At 43.2% G+C, this 16992-nt stretch overlaps 1 protein-coding gene across 7 annotated transcripts in view; it reads right to left on the reverse strand.

Moving 5' to 3' along the window:
- Positions 1–16992, reverse strand: part of MTMR12 (myotubularin related protein 12) — a 79871-nt gene that overhangs the window by 41745 nt on the left and 21134 nt on the right. For 5 of the 7 annotated variants that reach the window (XM_089908739.1, XM_089908738.1, XM_022599876.2 and 2 more), the window contains exons 2-7: positions 12107–12167; positions 9319–9461; positions 7906–7978; positions 6929–7059; positions 5550–5643; positions 1175–1304 (exon numbers count right to left, since the gene is read on the reverse strand). In XM_089908739.1, the coding sequence (XP_089764865.1) occupies positions 1175–1304; positions 5550–5643; positions 6929–7059; positions 7906–7978; positions 9319–9461; positions 12107–12167 (632 nt within the window). Of the gene's footprint in view, positions 1–1174; positions 1305–5549; positions 5644–6928; positions 7060–7905; positions 7979–9318; positions 9545–12106; positions 12168–12822; positions 15984–16992 lie in introns of those variants that run through there. The other 2 variants (XM_089908734.1, XM_089908736.1) reach the window with 2 other exon arrangements.

The raw sequence follows: 16992 nt of genomic DNA on the forward strand, positions 1-16992 counted from the left end.
GTTAGGAATCTGCCTGCCAAAGCAGGGGACACGGATTCGAGCCCTGGTCCAGGAAGATCCCACCTGCCGCGGAGCAACTAAGCCTGTGCGCCACAACTGCTGAGCCCACGTGCCACAACTACTGAGCCTGCACGCCTAGAGCCCGTGCTCCACAACAAGAGAAGCCACTGCAATGAGAAGCCCGCGCACCGTGACAAAGAGTGGCCCCCGCTCACCGCAACTAGAGGGGGCCCGTGCGTAGCAACGAGGACCCAATGCGGCCAAAAATAAATAAATAAATAAATTTATATTTAAAAAATGTTTATTGAATGAATAAATAAAACGCTTGATAAAAGGAAAGCAAATATGATATAAATTCAGAAATGCCTCTAGAAGTTTTACATTTAGATTACAGATATAATAATGGGAAGGAAAAGACAAATTCACTTCTGAATGTTTTAAGGGATACTTTAAGGGTTTCTTAAAAAAGCACAGTATCAATGTGGAGAAAGTGGAACCCTCATACGTTGCTGATGGGAGTGTAAAAATGGTTCAGTGGCTATGGAAAACAGTCTGACAGTTCCTCAAAAGGTTAAATGCAGAATTACTATATGACCCACCAATTCCACCCCTAGGAATATACCCAAGAGAACTGAAAATACATGTCCATATGAAACCTTGTCTACTAATGTTTGTAGCATCATATTCATAGTAGCTAAAAAGTGAAAAGAAGCCAGTGTCCATCAACTGATGAATGGATAGATAAAATATGGTATATCCATATCATGGGATATTATTCAGGAGTAATAAAACAATGAAATCCTGATATATGCTAAACATGGATGAGCCTTGACAACATTATGTTAAGTGAAAAAAGCCAGGCACAAAGACCACGTATTATATGGTTCCATTTATGTGAAATGCCAAGAATAGGCAAATCTATAGAGACAGAAAGTAGTTAGTGGTTGTCTAGGGCTGGGGCAGTGGGGAGCGGGGGAATGGGGAGTGAATACTAAGGGGTAAGGGGTTATTTGGGGGATGACGAAGATATTCTAAAATTGACCGCAGTGATGGTTGCACAACCCTGTGTATGTGCTAAAAAACACTACACACTTCAAACAGGTGAATTGTATGGCATGTGAATTCAATCTCAACAAAGCTGTTCAAAAAGAAAAGCACAACACTGAGAGCTTACCTTTCACAGACTTTATAGCCTTCATTGACACTCACTGCTTTGTACTTCATGTTGCCTTTGGTCCGCTCCAGCTCCCAACACCAGTCCTGAAGTGTGTCAAACATTACGGCATGGTTCTTGGGGTCAGTAGCTAACAAAACAAATTGAGAAAGACAGTAAAATCTTGTCGGGAAGCCCTGGTATTTTAATGGTGTGAAAGTGGCTCCTTGGGCCCCAACTTCCTCCACTAAGCCCATTTTTATCCCCACAGAATGAACTCACTGCTTCATCCTAACCTTGTTCCTTTTTTCTGTCATTCATCCAAAATTATGAGTGAGGCTCTGTCTTTTGTGCTGGGCGAAAGCAGCTGTTCTTGTTCCATTCTGTGCAAAAGTAATTTATAGCTCCATTTTCAGTCATCTGACCATGAGATAATTTATATAACATAAAAAGATCCTGTGCAGCACTAAAAGACAGGCTTGGCACAAATGCTAAAATAATAAAATATTTTTAGCCCTACCAATGTGTGCATAAGATGGCAAACTCATTTGAACAGCATGCCAGATTGCTGAGTGTGAAGCCTCCTTCAGTGTGAAGATGCACTGCCCAAAAGAGGCGTTTTCAGTGTGACACCTGGTTTCTGAGGGCTAGAAACAAATCAGACAGCTATGGTGAAGGTCAGGGTCTGCAAGCCAAGGGCCACATCATGGTAACGGGGACTTCTGTCCCTAACCTTGCTGCTACCTGCTAGGAGGAAGTGCCCAGGAGCACTACTCTTGCAGCCCAGCAGGTGTGTCCCTGGTCCTCTCCCAAGCCACAGAACAGCTTGATGGGGGTGACGGGTGCCAAACACCCTTGGGTATTTTTTTTGTGTGTGTGTGGTACGTGGGCCTCTCAGTGTTGTGGCCTCTCCGGTTGCAGAGCACAGGCTCCGGACGCGCAGGCTCAGCGGCCATGGCTCATGGGCCCAGCCGCTCCGCGGCATGTGGGATCCTCCCGGACCGGGGCACGAACCCGTGTCCCCTGCATCGGCAGACGGACTCTCAACCACTGAGCCACCAGGGAAGCCCAACCCTTGGGCATTTACACAAATCAGTTCATTCAAGCCTGTGCACATCTTAAAAAAACAAGCCTTGGGACCTCCCTGGTGGTCCAGTGGTAAAGAATCCACTTTCCAATGCAGGGGACATGGGTTTGATCCCTGGTTGGGAAACTAAGATCCCACATGCTACGGGGCAACTAAGCCCGCGCGCCACAACTACTGAGCTCGCACGCCTCAATGAGAGAGGCCACGTGCCACAAACTACAGAGCCCACACGCTCTGGAGCCTGCGTGCCACAACTAGAGAGAAGCCCGTGTGCCGCAATGAAGACCCGACACAGCCAAAAAAATAAACAAATTTTTAAAATAAACAAAAATATCAAAAAAACAAAGCAAGCCTTCCTGGAAAAACAAAGTGTTTAATAAAACCCCCACCTAATCCTTTTAATACAAACAGATCATAGTACAAAGGATGATAAGACAAATAATGATTAAAAAACAACAGTTAAGGGGCTTCCCTGGTGGCGCAGTGGTTGAGAGCCCGCCTGCTGATGCAGAAGATGCGGGTTCGTGCCCCGGTCCGGGAAGATCCCACGTGCCGCGGAGCAGCTGGGCCCGTGAGCCATGGCCACTGAGCCTGTGCGTCTGGAGCCTGTGCTCCGCAACCGGAGAGGCCACAACAGTGAGAGGCCCGTGTACCACAAAACAACAACAACAACAACAGTTAAGCTCACATAGCACTTAGTACGCCAGGCACTATCCTGAGCATATTACAACATATAATAACTCAATCCTCACAACCCTACAGGGTAGGTAATACTATTTCCTCCATTTTACAGATATGGCACAGAAAGGCCAATTAACTTGCCCAAGGTCACAGAGCTAGGCAATGGCAGAAATGGAATTCAAACCCAGGCAGCAGTAAATTTCCATAAAGTAATAAATGCAAATATTAATAAATTCCCCCATGGACATAAGTAGTAACAATACTCCTAGGACCTTTTAGCCAAAGTACATTTGTGAATTATTAAGCCTGAGTAAAATGAAAGATGTTCAGGCTGCAAAGCACCCACCTCTAGAAACCCCTACTCAATCAAAAAGCAAATTGATCAACTCGCATCTATCAGTTATAACCTTTACTCATCAAAAAAAATGGAGGTGGAAGGAGAAAAGAAGGCTAGAATTCAGATAGAATAGAAGATGCTATATATCCTGGGCTTTCTGGAACAAAAAGCCACCACAAGGTAATGAGCTCAGTAGTTGTGGTGCGCGGGCTTAGTTGCCCTGCAGCATGTGGGATCTTACTGCCAGGGTCAGTCAAGGTAAGGGTTTCGGCACACAGATCAACACATGCTGGGAAGCCGAGAAACCGTCCTGTGCTGGGTCCAGACCAAGAATCAGGATATAAGGAAGTGGCAGAATTCCTAAAAATAGAGTATGATTTTCAAATGTAGACCCAATAAATGTTTATGTAAATTACAGCAATCAACAAAGAAGTCGTATTTTGTATATCTCATATTGCAACAAGCTGTTTTCAGCCAGCACCCAGCTAATCAGCACTTATACATATGGCTACAGTGAAAAGATCATTCACAAAGATGAACTTACTGAATTAAGGAACAAATTTTGTGTTGGCCTGATAGTAGTGCTAAGTATATTTTACGTCAGTGGAGCTCTCTGAGCATAATCTGTCCTGAGTAAGCAGTTACACTCTCAATTAACCCTCATTTAATGACTGCACCCTGTGTGCCATGCATTTAACAATTTGTAATTTTCACAACACTTCAAGGGAAGCATTAACAACACTATTTTTTGAAATGAGAAAACAGAGGCCCAAGAGTTAAGTGCCATCCCCAGGATCACACAGCTACTAGGCAGCTGGACAAGGATTTGAACTCAGGTGGGACAGACCTTTTCTACTAGATCACCATAGTCCCCCAAATGCAAGCTACTCTCTCAGATATCTACATCTCTGCACACGCCAGTCCCGCTGCCTCAAATACTCCTGTGTGCCTACCGGCCACTCCACATCCTTCACCAGCAGTTCAGGACCAGCCTTCGCCCTCTGACAGCCCTCCCTCCCCCAGCGTGGTCGTTCCCTCCCACCACAGGACACATCACTCTGTTTGACTTGAAGCTCTTAGAGGGCAGGGATTTAGTCCTGTTCATATCCCCAGGGTGCGTGACCCACAGCAAGCGTTCGGTAAACATTTACCAAATGAGCAGTTAGTGACAAAGCAACTCTGCATTCCAGAAAGCATGATATATGCAGTTAAACTAACACGCCACCTCCCTGATGAAAGGCACATGGCACTCAGGATGAGTAAACATCAACTTCACGTTAAGAGTAATGGGCAGATAGGAAGGTAATGCACAACATGATAAATATAATTAACACTGTTGTACGTTATACACAAAAGCTGTTGGAGTCAATCCTAAGAGTTCTCATCACAAGGAAAAAAATTTTTTCTATTTCTTTAATATTATATTTATATGAGATGATGGATGTTCACTAAACTTACTGTGGCCATCATTTCAAGATGTATGTAAATCAAATTATTATGCTGTACACCTTACACTTATACAGTAATGTGTCAATTATATCTCAATAAAACTGGAAGAAAAAAATTAAAATACTGTTAATAATTTGGAATTTAAAAAAAAAGAGGAACGGACAGAGCAAGTGGACAGACGGAGGAGGAGAGATCCAGAGAAGGAAGAAGACAGACATCTGTGGAAACACTGTACAAAGCTAGGCATTATTAATAGCTAATTCAGATGACCACAGTTTCTTACTTAAAAGACCGCTCTCTTTTTCAGGGAATCGAATGGAAAACATTTGGAATTTTAAGTTTTCTAACCAAACTACTTTTCTGATGTGCTCTCTTAGGTACAACTGTTCCATTCCCCATCCCCCAAACATTTGCTATAAGGCATGTTCTGGTTGTTTAAAAACTTTCTAGAATGCAAGACATTTTTTAGGGTCTCATGAAATGAAACCAAGTGTATTAAAGTGAAAAACAGAATCCAGGGGCAGACAGAGTGATTTTAAACTTGTCTCAGTTTTGCTTCTCTATAGCCTCACATTCCCAATCATAATATATTGATTTTCTTTCATAAGCAACAAACAAATAATCCCTCACAAAAAGCAAACAAACCTAAAAGATAAGTTAAAGAAACAAAGATCACAGGAAAGAAATAGAAACCTTTTTTTAAAAGAAATCTGAATGACTCACCCAAGCAAGAGGCGACCCATAGCTAGAGAAGAGGGGAACAAAACCCACGGATGGGTTTTCTCCCAGAAGTTGCAGGTAGGAACTGGAAGGGGCCTGCCTACCTGCGGATGAAAGCTTACCTGTGTGGTTTTGTGCTGCAGTCGCGTAGGAAAACAGAAACAATCGTTTCAGCAGTTTAGGGGCCTGGGTATGATGGATTATGCCACTGACAATCTGGAAAAGAACCAAGCGATGGATACAGTCATGCTTTTGGCAGATAAACACTGAGAGACAAGACCCAAGTTGTCTAGGTCTCCGTAATGCTAATGGGCCCCGATGGGCAGCATGCTAACTAGCTCTCATTGAGGTCTGTATCTGTGATGTGATCTCTTGAAATAATGCCAAGTAAACAGAACGCTAACCATTTTGTCAAGTTTTTAAGAGCTTTGAGTTTCTAGGGCAATTTTTAAAAGTCTAATTTCTCAAAAACAAAGCACTAAAAAAACTTAAGTCCCATTTTCAGATACTCCAAAAGTCTGACATGTCAAAGATACATAGCTGACCAGATAATAACCAAGATGCTTAGCTATTCTGTTCTACTTGTTGTGGCCTTAAGGATCTTCTTCTAGAAGATAAGGCAATCAATCCCTCATGCTTTTTGTTTGAAGTTCCAAACAAAAGTATGTTTGGATAGATGACTAAAATCATCATTCAAAATAAAGTTTCTGGCTTCTCAGGGAATTTTCCATGTCTACACCACTCTTTTTCCAGCTCAGAACAGATACTGGAGTCATGTTTATTATTCTAACTGATCTACCACACTACCTGAAAGAAAACTAAGAGTATACCTGAAAAGAAGGCATAACTCACTGCAGCCAAAGACAACAGATAAACTGGTCTCTCCCTAGGCTTCCCCCTGATGTATCTACCATGACAGTGGCAAGTCCGAGACCTTCAATATCTTAAGAGAAATCTTGGAAGCTACAATAACCATTGTGACCAGTTTGCCCAGTTACACGTCTCAATTTGCTGCAGCAACCAGATTAAGTAAGGGACCAAAAGCACAGGCTCATTTGGTGGCTCACTCTGCCCATGACCGTGTACCTCCCCCTCCTTCCACACGTAACCACGACCTCCCAGATGTCAACTCCTTCATGCCGGGAGCTGGGGGTCACTTCTGGAAAGGCTGTCAGAGGTGGGGAAAGGGGGTTGCTTCTAGCTGCTCCATCCTCCCCTTCCCCTGACGGCCTTCTGATCCTGGTTTACCACCTCCCACCCTCTGCAGGCCCTGGGAATGAACACATTATGAACTGAAGGATTAAATGCAGCCATGTGCCAAGATAATATAGTCCTGCTCTACCAAATTCTCTCTCAATTCTAATCAAAGCACATGCGATTATAACCAATGTCAACTTTCCAGAATGAAAGGCTCCCCTCAACCTTCGTGCAATGGAAGCAAGAACTGAAGTGGGGAAAACCTGATGGGAAATAAAACCTAAAAACACATGCGACTAGTTACCCTTTTGACTTCCTCTTCTTTTGTGTACCTCAGACAAAAGTGGAATACCCGGAGGTCTTTGCAGTGGATGATGAGTTTCTCAGGGTATTTCTTCAGCTGTCCAAAGAGAGTCTTTTTTTTCTCATCAAACACTACACATCAACAATGAAATCAAGAAGGGAAATCATGTTATAAGACAACAATTAAATGCTAAAGAAACAAGGTAGACTATTAACTTGCAAGGGCGCCTCTCAAAAGTGGGAGGAAAGGCACCAGCTTCTAAGTAACTGTCAACAGGGCCCAGTCCCATCCAGCAGGGGCCCTGTTCTCTGGAACAGCCAGGGTTCCTCACTCCTCCCCAGGAAGCACAGACCCAAATGGACTGGCCACTGATGGCAGAACTGACTCCTGCAGAAAACCCAGCTCTGAAAGCTGAGATTACGAAAGATGGGAGATCACTAGGGATCTGCTTTTGGGACAGTCAACTCCCAGGTTTATAGCTAGGGCCCCTCCTGACACCCTCCTCCCTTTCCCAGAGTTTGCACCACGCAGAACCTGTTGGTGCTGGGAACACCATAAATGGCTACTGAATGATTTCTGACAAAGCCCTGACTACAAAAATAGAGAAGTGGAGCCCAGAGAGGCTTTGTTTAGTCAGAAGAAAAGACACCCGAGTGTGGTATGACAGACCTTTATCAGGTGAGCCTTTAAAGTGAGATCTGCACAGCTAACATTGACATATGATCAATATCTATCATGTAATGGCACCGTGGAGTATTAGAAAGAACAGGTTCCATGTTCAAGTCCAAGCTCCTCCAGCTAAGCGACCCCGAATAAGCCACTTCGCATCTCAATTTTATCATCCATAAAACTGATTTAAATAAGATAAATATGTGAAGAAATTTCAGTAAACTACAAAGGACCAAAAAAAAAAAAACCTCATCATTATCAGCTATCCTTTCAAAGGCTGGCAACACCCCAGGGGAAAACATACTCACCGCCATAAATCTGATCAACACAGTGGAGGGTAATGTCATTTTCTCCTATAACCTTATTCTTAAACTGCGTTTCCTAAAAAATTCAAAAGGAAACAACTGTGATTCCTTGCTATGCACTGTGACATTTACAGGTAAAGCAAATCACCATCCTCCACGTGCATATAAAGAAAAATGGGGAGTGGGTGGGGGAAATGGGTGAAGGTGGTCAAAAGGTACAAATTCAATTATAAAACAAGTCCTGGAGATGTAATGTACAGCATGGTGACTAGAGTTAATAATACTGCATCGTACATTTGAAAGTTGCTAAGAGGGTAGATCTTAAAAGTTCTCATCACAAGAAAAAAATTGTTTAACTATGTGATGTGATGGATGTTAACTAAACATATTGTGATGATCATTTCACAATATTTACATATACCAAATTCATCACGTTGTGTATCTTAAACTAATACAACTTTAAATGTCAATTATATCTCAGTAAAGCTAGAAAAAATAAATGAAAAGGTATACATCCTACACAAACAAACAGGGAAATGTTGTCACATCCCTAGGAAAGGGACGATGGAGTGAAGTGTGTGAGAAATGCTGCGAACACTTGTTTTCAAACCCAGGCAGGACATGCCATTGCCAGCTGCTCCCAGGCCAACCCACCAGGCCTCATGCACGACACCCTGGGAGATGCTGGCAGGTGGCACATAGGTTCAGATTTCTCCACACAAATGCAGACAGGTGAGTGACAGAGCTACGAGAAGGCAGGAAGAAAACCCCAGGAGATTCAAGCTCTGTAAATGCTGCCTCTGTACAGGACTAGGAACCAGGCCGCTACAGCAACAGCTGCACAGAAGCCCACGCTGTCAGGTGGCAGGGTTCTGGCGTGGCTGGGCCAGCCGGTTCCCATTACCACCAGCGCGCCCTGAGGGGTGCGGGTGTTCCCTCCTCACTCCACTGCTCACTCTTCCTAAGGCGGACAAGTCTTACAAGCACAGAGCAAACACAAAGTAAACCCAAACTCAGTGCTGCATTCAGCACCAGTGTCATAACTGAACTCAGTTCCTAAATTTGAGGAAGAGTTCAATATAGAGAAAACATGGGGAACTAGTATATTTGGGGAGATGTGATTCCCATGAGTGATAGGTACTGTGCTGAAATACAGAAGAAAATTAAAAGCTGACGGTGTCAACCTACGAGGTCAAACGCAAGCCAGCGTGACGTGAGGCACTGGTGAGAAACTGCAGAGTGGTCCTCCCGCCGAAAGGAGATCCCAAAGGAGAGAGAGCAGACTAGTGGTGAGAAAGACTCTGGCCTTTGTGTTTACGTGCGTTAGGGGCGAGTTATTGAGAAGCTGGGAGAAAAGACAATGGGGCCACCAATGCAGTGCTCCCACAAACTCAGCCAAGTGCAGTTCATACATACATCATTATCCAATGCAGATTCGTCATCGCCCAAGAAAGCAATCTTGAAGTCTGTGCAGACAAGTCTCCCATAGATTCCACGCTGACAGGAGTCTTCCTGGACACACTTCAGTACTGTGCTGGCTTCACAGAGCAGCTGTTCACCTGATCGAAACCAAAACAAGTCCTCCTTAGAGTCCTCAGGCAACATGCAGAACGCAAACAGTACAAGCTTCCCGGCTCTATTCCTGTAAGACAAACACACACTACAACACAGCACACGGGAGCTGCAAAACCTAGGGGAGAAGATGAAGCAGAGTGGGGACTGCGGAGAAGTGAAATCACAATGACTCAGATACACTTTTACATGGGGCACTTCTCTATCTTCTCACTGTGAATAATGGACATGTCCAAACAGGTAGAAATGATCTCGGCTACACTTACAAACACAGATCTTACTGCTTTCATCACCTGGACCCAAGCAGAAGTTCTGGAGAAGCGGTACCCAAGTGAGCAAAGCCAGAAGGGCTGGCCAGCGAGCTCTGGAACGTAGCTCTGGAGCCCCCCTTCCTGTGAGGGTGGGCCATTCCTCACCCCGGAACTGCGGAAAGAGGGCGGGTGCCTCCCTGGCCCGGGGCCCTAAGGCAGCTTCCTCAGGCACAGAGGGTGCAGCACGACTGCACTCATTCTGGCTCCACGGACAAGGATGGGAGGAAAAGGGAGGTCAGAGGTTTGTGGGAAAAAAACCTGTTTCCTCTCTTTCTTAGTTGAGAGTATTTCCTCTCAGTGTGTCACCTTTCCTGCTCTATCTGCAGACGCCCAGCAGCATGAGAGCTGTATTTCCTGGTGATAGAGAGTACTTCTCACTATAGTCAAAAAGATGAGGATTTAGGGATAGGCAGGAAGTGGAGAGGCTCATGAGGGCTGGATGCCTGCGTAAGGGCAGGAAAAAGAGACGGATACAGGGGAAATGAAAAACTAAGTGTAAAATTAAAAAAAAAAAAAAAAGACTAAGTGTAAATACTTTGTGACAAGAAAGAAAAAGGAATTTTCTTCTCATCCAACAGGTAACCATCTTCTCCTTAGAATCTCCCTCTGGACATTTCCTTCACTGTCTTTAAATTTACCATTTGGCTCAAAATTCATTTATTCTAACTTTGAATATGAAAACAAAGAAGAATTCCAGACACTAAGACTATCAGGGGACACATATTATATTTCATCTTGTTTTTTTCTCTCTTCCAAAGGGTTAATTACAATGGAAATACAGGAAGATGGCTCTGTCACCAGGTCAGCCTCTACAGAGACCACCGGGCTTGAAGAAAACAGTAAAGTCAGGGCCTCATTAGGGGTTAAAATAGTCCCAGAAAAAGTGCTTCAACTGAATCCGAGGTAGAAGACACGTGAGCAAGGCTTCCTGTGCTTTCAACTCCTGGTGGAAAAAAACTTTAATGGTGAGCCTCTCCCAAGACCAGGCAAGCCATATGGGTCCATGGTCAGGCAATGGAGACCAGAAGTTGGCACACAGGGGCTAAAACGACATCCAGGAGAGGCTCTGCAAGCACGGCGACCTGCACCACACTTGTCAGCTTGTACGTTGTTCAAAGTCTCAGGTCATGGGAGGCACGAGCTGGAAAAGATCATAGTCTAGTCTAGGAAACCTGGGCTGCACACCTAGAAGAGGCTGTCAGGAATCCAGGGGAATGGAGAATGTACATAACACTAAGCTAAAGACAAAAGTAAATTTCAGAATCTACAATATAACCCAAGAAGAGGAAATACAATAGGATATATGGATTGAGGTTGAGGCCATTATTATAGGGAAAAGCCCTTGAAACTTAAAAACATTTTTTAAAAAGTCAGAGATTCTGATATGTTTACCAAATAAGGTGGATCAGTCAGAAACCTGTACATATTCATATCCTCTCAATAAAATGGAATAAAATTAAAAGAACCAGAATGAGGACTCAATTGTTTTGGGAAATGTATCTAAAAATACTTATGAAAAAAGCTATTTGGGACTGGAAAAAAGAAAGTAGCAAAACAATCGAATGCACAACTCACTGGATAGCCCCATATATGGAGAGGCTACACCACCAAGAAGTTTGTTTCTGAAATCAGAAATGATTAAAACTTGACTTAAGCTACAGAGTCACTCTCCTCCATCAGAAAGAAAGAAAGAGAGAAAGAGAGAGAGAAAGAAAGAGAGAGGGAAGAGAGAGAGAGGGAAGAGAGAGAGAAAGAAAGGAAGGAAGGAAGGAAGGAAGGAAGGGAAAGAAAGAAAGAAAGAAAGAAAGAAAGAAAGAAAGAAAGAAAGAAAGAAAGAGAGGGAGGGAGGGAGGGAGGGAGGGAGGGAGAAAGGAAGAAATCCAACCAATCCAGGCTCCTTGGTGATGACCGAAGAGCAAAGCCCTGGCAGCCCCAGCGTTTGGTTAAACCCCAGCAGGGGTTGGGAGTAGGGATCTGCAGAGGACCAGGATCTTCCTGACTGGGGGCCAGAATACTGGATGGGGCCAAGTAAGGCACCCTGAAAAATGACCTCATCTGCTTACAAAAGAGGTGAGAATTTCCCATGTTTATTTTCATCAGCTATGGAGAAGGGGAAACAAAAATTCTTTGTAGCTGTTGGAATACTCAGTCCCAGGTGCGCAGTTACTGAACTAAAGACATTGATATTTTTGTCCAACTCATTACTGTCACACACTGTCTGGGTGAAAACAAAGGAGTTTATATATAGTGCTACTAGGGATGACACAATTTATCACTGGCTTTGAATTGCACATGAGGTAAGATGCTAACATGACTGTTACCTGGCAACAAGTGAAGAGTTACTTCCTTCTCTGTTACTTCCTTTTCGTTTGTGTGAATTTCCTAAAAGAGAAGAGAAAGGGGTAATATTTTTGTTTATTTAAGGGCTCAAAATGAATAACATAAAGCCACACTTTCATAATACACACTAAAACATCATATTCACTCAGGAGCTTTTTGTTTATGTGACAAGCTAAGTTTTGTTTTGTTTTTTAATTGAAGTATAGTTGATTTACAGTGTTGTGTTAAGTTTTTTTTTTTAAGTATTTTTAACTAAAGGAAGTCAGAAAATTTCAACAAGCTGGTTCAATGTATTACACTAATTATTCAGAATTGACAACTATCAGTTGTCCCAAGTGCAGGGACAGGGATGGGCACTCCCCATATAAAGGAACAAAAGTCACAGAGCAAAGGAAAGCAGCTTAAGCAGAGTCAGAAAGAGAACAGAAGACAGTCCACAGAATGATTCCCCTCTTTCTCCAGTGAGAATCAAGGATCGAAAACAAAAGAAGATTGTTGTGTGCTTTTGAGAGAAAATGAACCTGCGTAAAGGGCTTGAAGGTAAGAACAGGAAACTACTGGACTGGCCAAAAGGTTTGTTCGGTTTTTTCCAGAAGATGGCTCTAGTAGCACTTAGTTGTCTTCAACTTCATTTGAAATAATTCTGCTAGATTGTATGTGACAGCTGTCATATCAGCGTGCATTTAAAAAGACTTACCAAAATTGGTGAATTTTTGTGTAGCCATTTTAATATTGAAGATGGAAGAAAAAAGCAACATTTTCAGCATATTATGCTTTATTATTTCAAGAAAGGTAAAAATGCAACTGAAATGCAAAAAAAGATTTGTGCAGTGTATGGAGAAGGTGCTGTGACTGATCAAACGTGTCAAAACTGGTTTGTGAAGTTTTGTGCTGGAAATTTCTTGCTGGACGATGCTCCACGATCAGGTAGACCAGTTGAAGTTGACAGCAATCAAATTAAGACATTAATTGAAAACAATCAACATTATACCACGTGGGAGATAGCCAACATACTCAAAATACCCAAATCAAGCGCTGAAAATCATTTGCACCAGCTTGGTTATGTTAATCACTTTGATTGTGTGGGTTCCACGTAAGTTAAGCGGAAAAATACCTTCTTGACCGTATTTCTGCATGCGATTCTCTACTTAAATGTAATGAAAATGTTCTGTTTTTAAAACACATTGTGACGGGCGATGAAAAGTGGATACTGTACAATAATGTGGAACTGAAGAGATCGTGCAGTAAGCAAAATGAACCACCACCAACCACACCAAAGGCTGGTCTTCAACCAAAGAAGGTGATGTTGGGACTTCCCTGGTGGTGCAGTGGTTAAGAATCCGCCTGCCAATGCAGGGTACACGGGTTCGAGCCTTGGTCCGGGAAGATCCCACATGCCGCAGAGCAACTAAGCCCGTGCGTCACAACTACTGAGCCTGTGCTCTATGAGCCCGCGCACCTAGACCCTGTGCTCCACAACAAGAGAAGCCACCGCAGTGAGAAGCCCGCACGCCGCAACAGAGAGTAGCCCCCGCTCACCGCAACTAGAGAAAGCCCGCGCGCAGCAATGAAGACCCAATGCAGCCAAAAATAAAAATAATAATAGTAATTTAAAAAAAACAACAAAGAAGGTGATGTGTATATGGTGGGACTGGAAGGGAGTCCTTTATGATGAGCTCCTTCTGGAAAACCAAACAATTAATTCCAACAAGTACTGCTCCCAGTTAGATCAACTGAAAGCAGCATTTGATGAAAAGCGTCCAGAATCACTCAACAGAAAACACATCATCGTCCATCAGGATAACGCAAGACTGCATGTTTCTTTGATGACCAGGCAAAAACTGTTACAGCTTGGCTGGGAAGTTCTGATTCATCTGCCGTATTCACCAGACATTGCACCTTCGAATTTCCACTTATTTTGGTCTTTATAAAATTCTCTTAGTGGAAAAAATTTCAATTCCCTGGAAGACTGTAAAAGGCAACTGGAACAGTTCTTTGCTCAAAAAGATAAAAGGTTTTGGGAAGATGGAATTATGAAGTTGCCTGAAAATGGCAGAAGGTAGTGGAACAAAATGGTGAATACGTTATTCAATAAAGTTCTTTGTGAAAATGAAAAATAAGTCTTTTAGTTTTACTTAAAAACCAAAGGCACTTTTTGGCCAACCCAATATGAATGTATCAAGTCAATAGTGAGCCATCCACTCTGCAGCATACCAGGGCTCAGTAAAGGAGGCCGGGAACATATTTCCTCATTCTAAGTTACCTAAAACCATACGGCAGTGCAATGGGATGCAATCACTTCTAATAAGGAATCAAGGCCAGGTTCTGTGTCACTGTTTCTCAATAAAAATATCTTCAAATGCTTCTACGCTGGGTTCAGTGTTTATCAGATATTCAAAGATAATTAGCAATGCTTAATGAATTAATGGACCAAAACAACAATCATAAATGGCTGTTAACTTTAAGACGTTCAACAGGGGTTACATCTTTATGTAGATTTTCATTACTTTCATAAACAAATTTATCCCCATACTAGAATATTCATGTTATACATTCTTCTGTTAGCACCTACTTTTTAAGTACCCATGTGCATGCTTATCTCCCTCTCTAGGACAGTGTTTCTCCAACTAGGGCTTGTATCTATTAGTGGGTTGTAAATCAATTTCGTGGGTCAAAATCAAATTTTTCCATAATAAGAATAAAAAATATCATAAAGTAAAAAACTGGAAAAAGAATGACTGTTAACATAACAAAAAGAGAGGCATGTTGGCCCCCTCATCAACCTACCACACCATCTATGAAGAATTCTTGCCAAAATATCTGATCTCAATCTGCTTGAGCTGCTATGTCAACCTTCCAATTTACAGGTTGAATACCGGGACAGAGAAACATGTTAAATACCGGGACAGAGAAACATGTTAAATACCGGGACAGAGAAGCATGTTAAATGACACCATGGGGATGCAACCAATCAAATCCTGACTGTGGGAAATTCTACAACACACAAGCAGCTCTGTCAACAAATAAAAATGGAATATTTTTGGTTTGTTTTGGGTAGAAGTGTCTGGTTGGCATGAGTTTTCTGAATTTGTTGATTCAGACTGAAGCAGGGCACTAGAAGAAACTTGGGTACGTCTGAGGCAGGGAGAGCCCAGACAGCCCGTCCTGAGGCTGAAGAACAAGAGCAAAGTCACGGTGTCTTCACAGAACCTGTTTTGCGTGTGGTCTGTTTTGGAGACGACTATGATTTCCATCCCAGGAGATGCCAATAAATCAAGTCTCTCTGAGGCAGCGTTCTCAAACCTGTGGAGCGTCAGATCATCTGAGGAGCCTGCAGACACTCAGGCCCCAACACAAGCCTGAGGAATCAGAGTGCGGGGGATGCAGCTCAGCCTCAGGTCTTGTAGAAGCTCCCCACATGATCCGGATGCACTGCTCTAGGTTACACAAGAGGGACTATTTTTGCATATGTAAATGCTATGAGTGTTTTGGTAACTTAGAAATTCTCATTGAGAGTTTTCACCATCTGTCATTGACAAAGAACTGAACTAAAGCACAAGTATTTTTGACAGGTTTATCATCTTTCTCTGAGGAAAGCAAAGCTATTCATTAAATGCAATCAGCTGTTAGAAAACTCTAGCAATCATCTTTAGTGCTTGGAACTGAAGCCAGCACGGAGAAGACTACCCTTTTGTTACGTCCGAGGAAGTATCATCTTCCGATAATAAAGATGTTATACTACCCCAAACTACCTACATACATCAATTCTTGAAATGGTTAGTGATATTCTTTGTTTACATTCCATAAACAAGACAATTAGGAGACATCTTTTAGAACTCTGTCCTACCCCAAACGCCCCTTCCCCAGACAACTGTCCCCTGTGCCCCACCTCCAGGAGAGAGTCACCGCCTCCCCATTACCTGCGTGGGCTAACAGACAGCAGTACCAGCAAACGGCTAATCGTTTTATCTCCCCATTAATTTGGCTGAAGGGCCAAGAGAAGCTAATCAAACTGGCTGCTTCAACTACAGACTCGCAGATTTGGCCACAAATATGGAGCCACAGAGAAAGCTGTTCTGCAAAGAATGAGACACGTGAAGAAGATACGTGGAGATAAAAGCCCAACCCAGACACACAAGCAGTCACAGCCTGGATTCCATGGCTTTCCAGGCTCTAGCGAGGCCCACCCTCGCCTCTGGCCCACAGTTCCATGAACCACACCTGTATCTTTATAAATGGATCCTCTCGTTAGCAAAATCTACCTCCAGTGGTTCTGCTGATTGTCACCAATGGCATCAACTTAGACCAACTGCACTAACAACTGAGAAACCACAGATGACAGAATCACGTCATGCAGCATGTCAACGTGCAATATATCCGGGGGCCGCAGGATTAGGAATCAATGTCAGAGCCACCAATCTCACGAGTAAGACTGGCAGGGGAGAAGGGAAGCGGGAGCTGCACTGCCTGCTTCGTGAGCCTGAGTATTCGCGCCCAGGAAGGAGGCAGGGTCCCTGGTGGCTTTCCCTCACTAGAAATGGCAAAGGAAGACTGCCACAGACCTGCTCTCCATTCTAAAACACTGTCACAACATGGCATGTTCTCAAAGGGATGAAAATGAATCCACCAGAAGCATTTCCTGGGAGAAAAAAAAGGAAATGACTGGAGACATTTTCCCCACTCACCCTCGTCTTTGTAAAATGCCCCAGAAGCTTAGTACACATTTTTCATTTTAAAAGTAGGGACTCCTCTTCTCTAGAATAATGTTAAATACGTTCTGATGTTGGCAACAAGCTGCTGACCAAAAATTGATCTGTGAAAAGGGAAAACCCACCAAGCAGCTAAGTCATGGAGGAGTCACATATCT

Source organism: Delphinapterus leucas, chromosome 3, assembly GCF_059928025.1.
Source record: "Delphinapterus leucas isolate spDelLeu-1000000601 "Yukka" chromosome 3, BTC_Dleu_Yukka2, whole genome shotgun sequence".
NCBI lineage: Eukaryota > Metazoa > Chordata > Mammalia > Artiodactyla > Monodontidae > Delphinapterus > Delphinapterus leucas.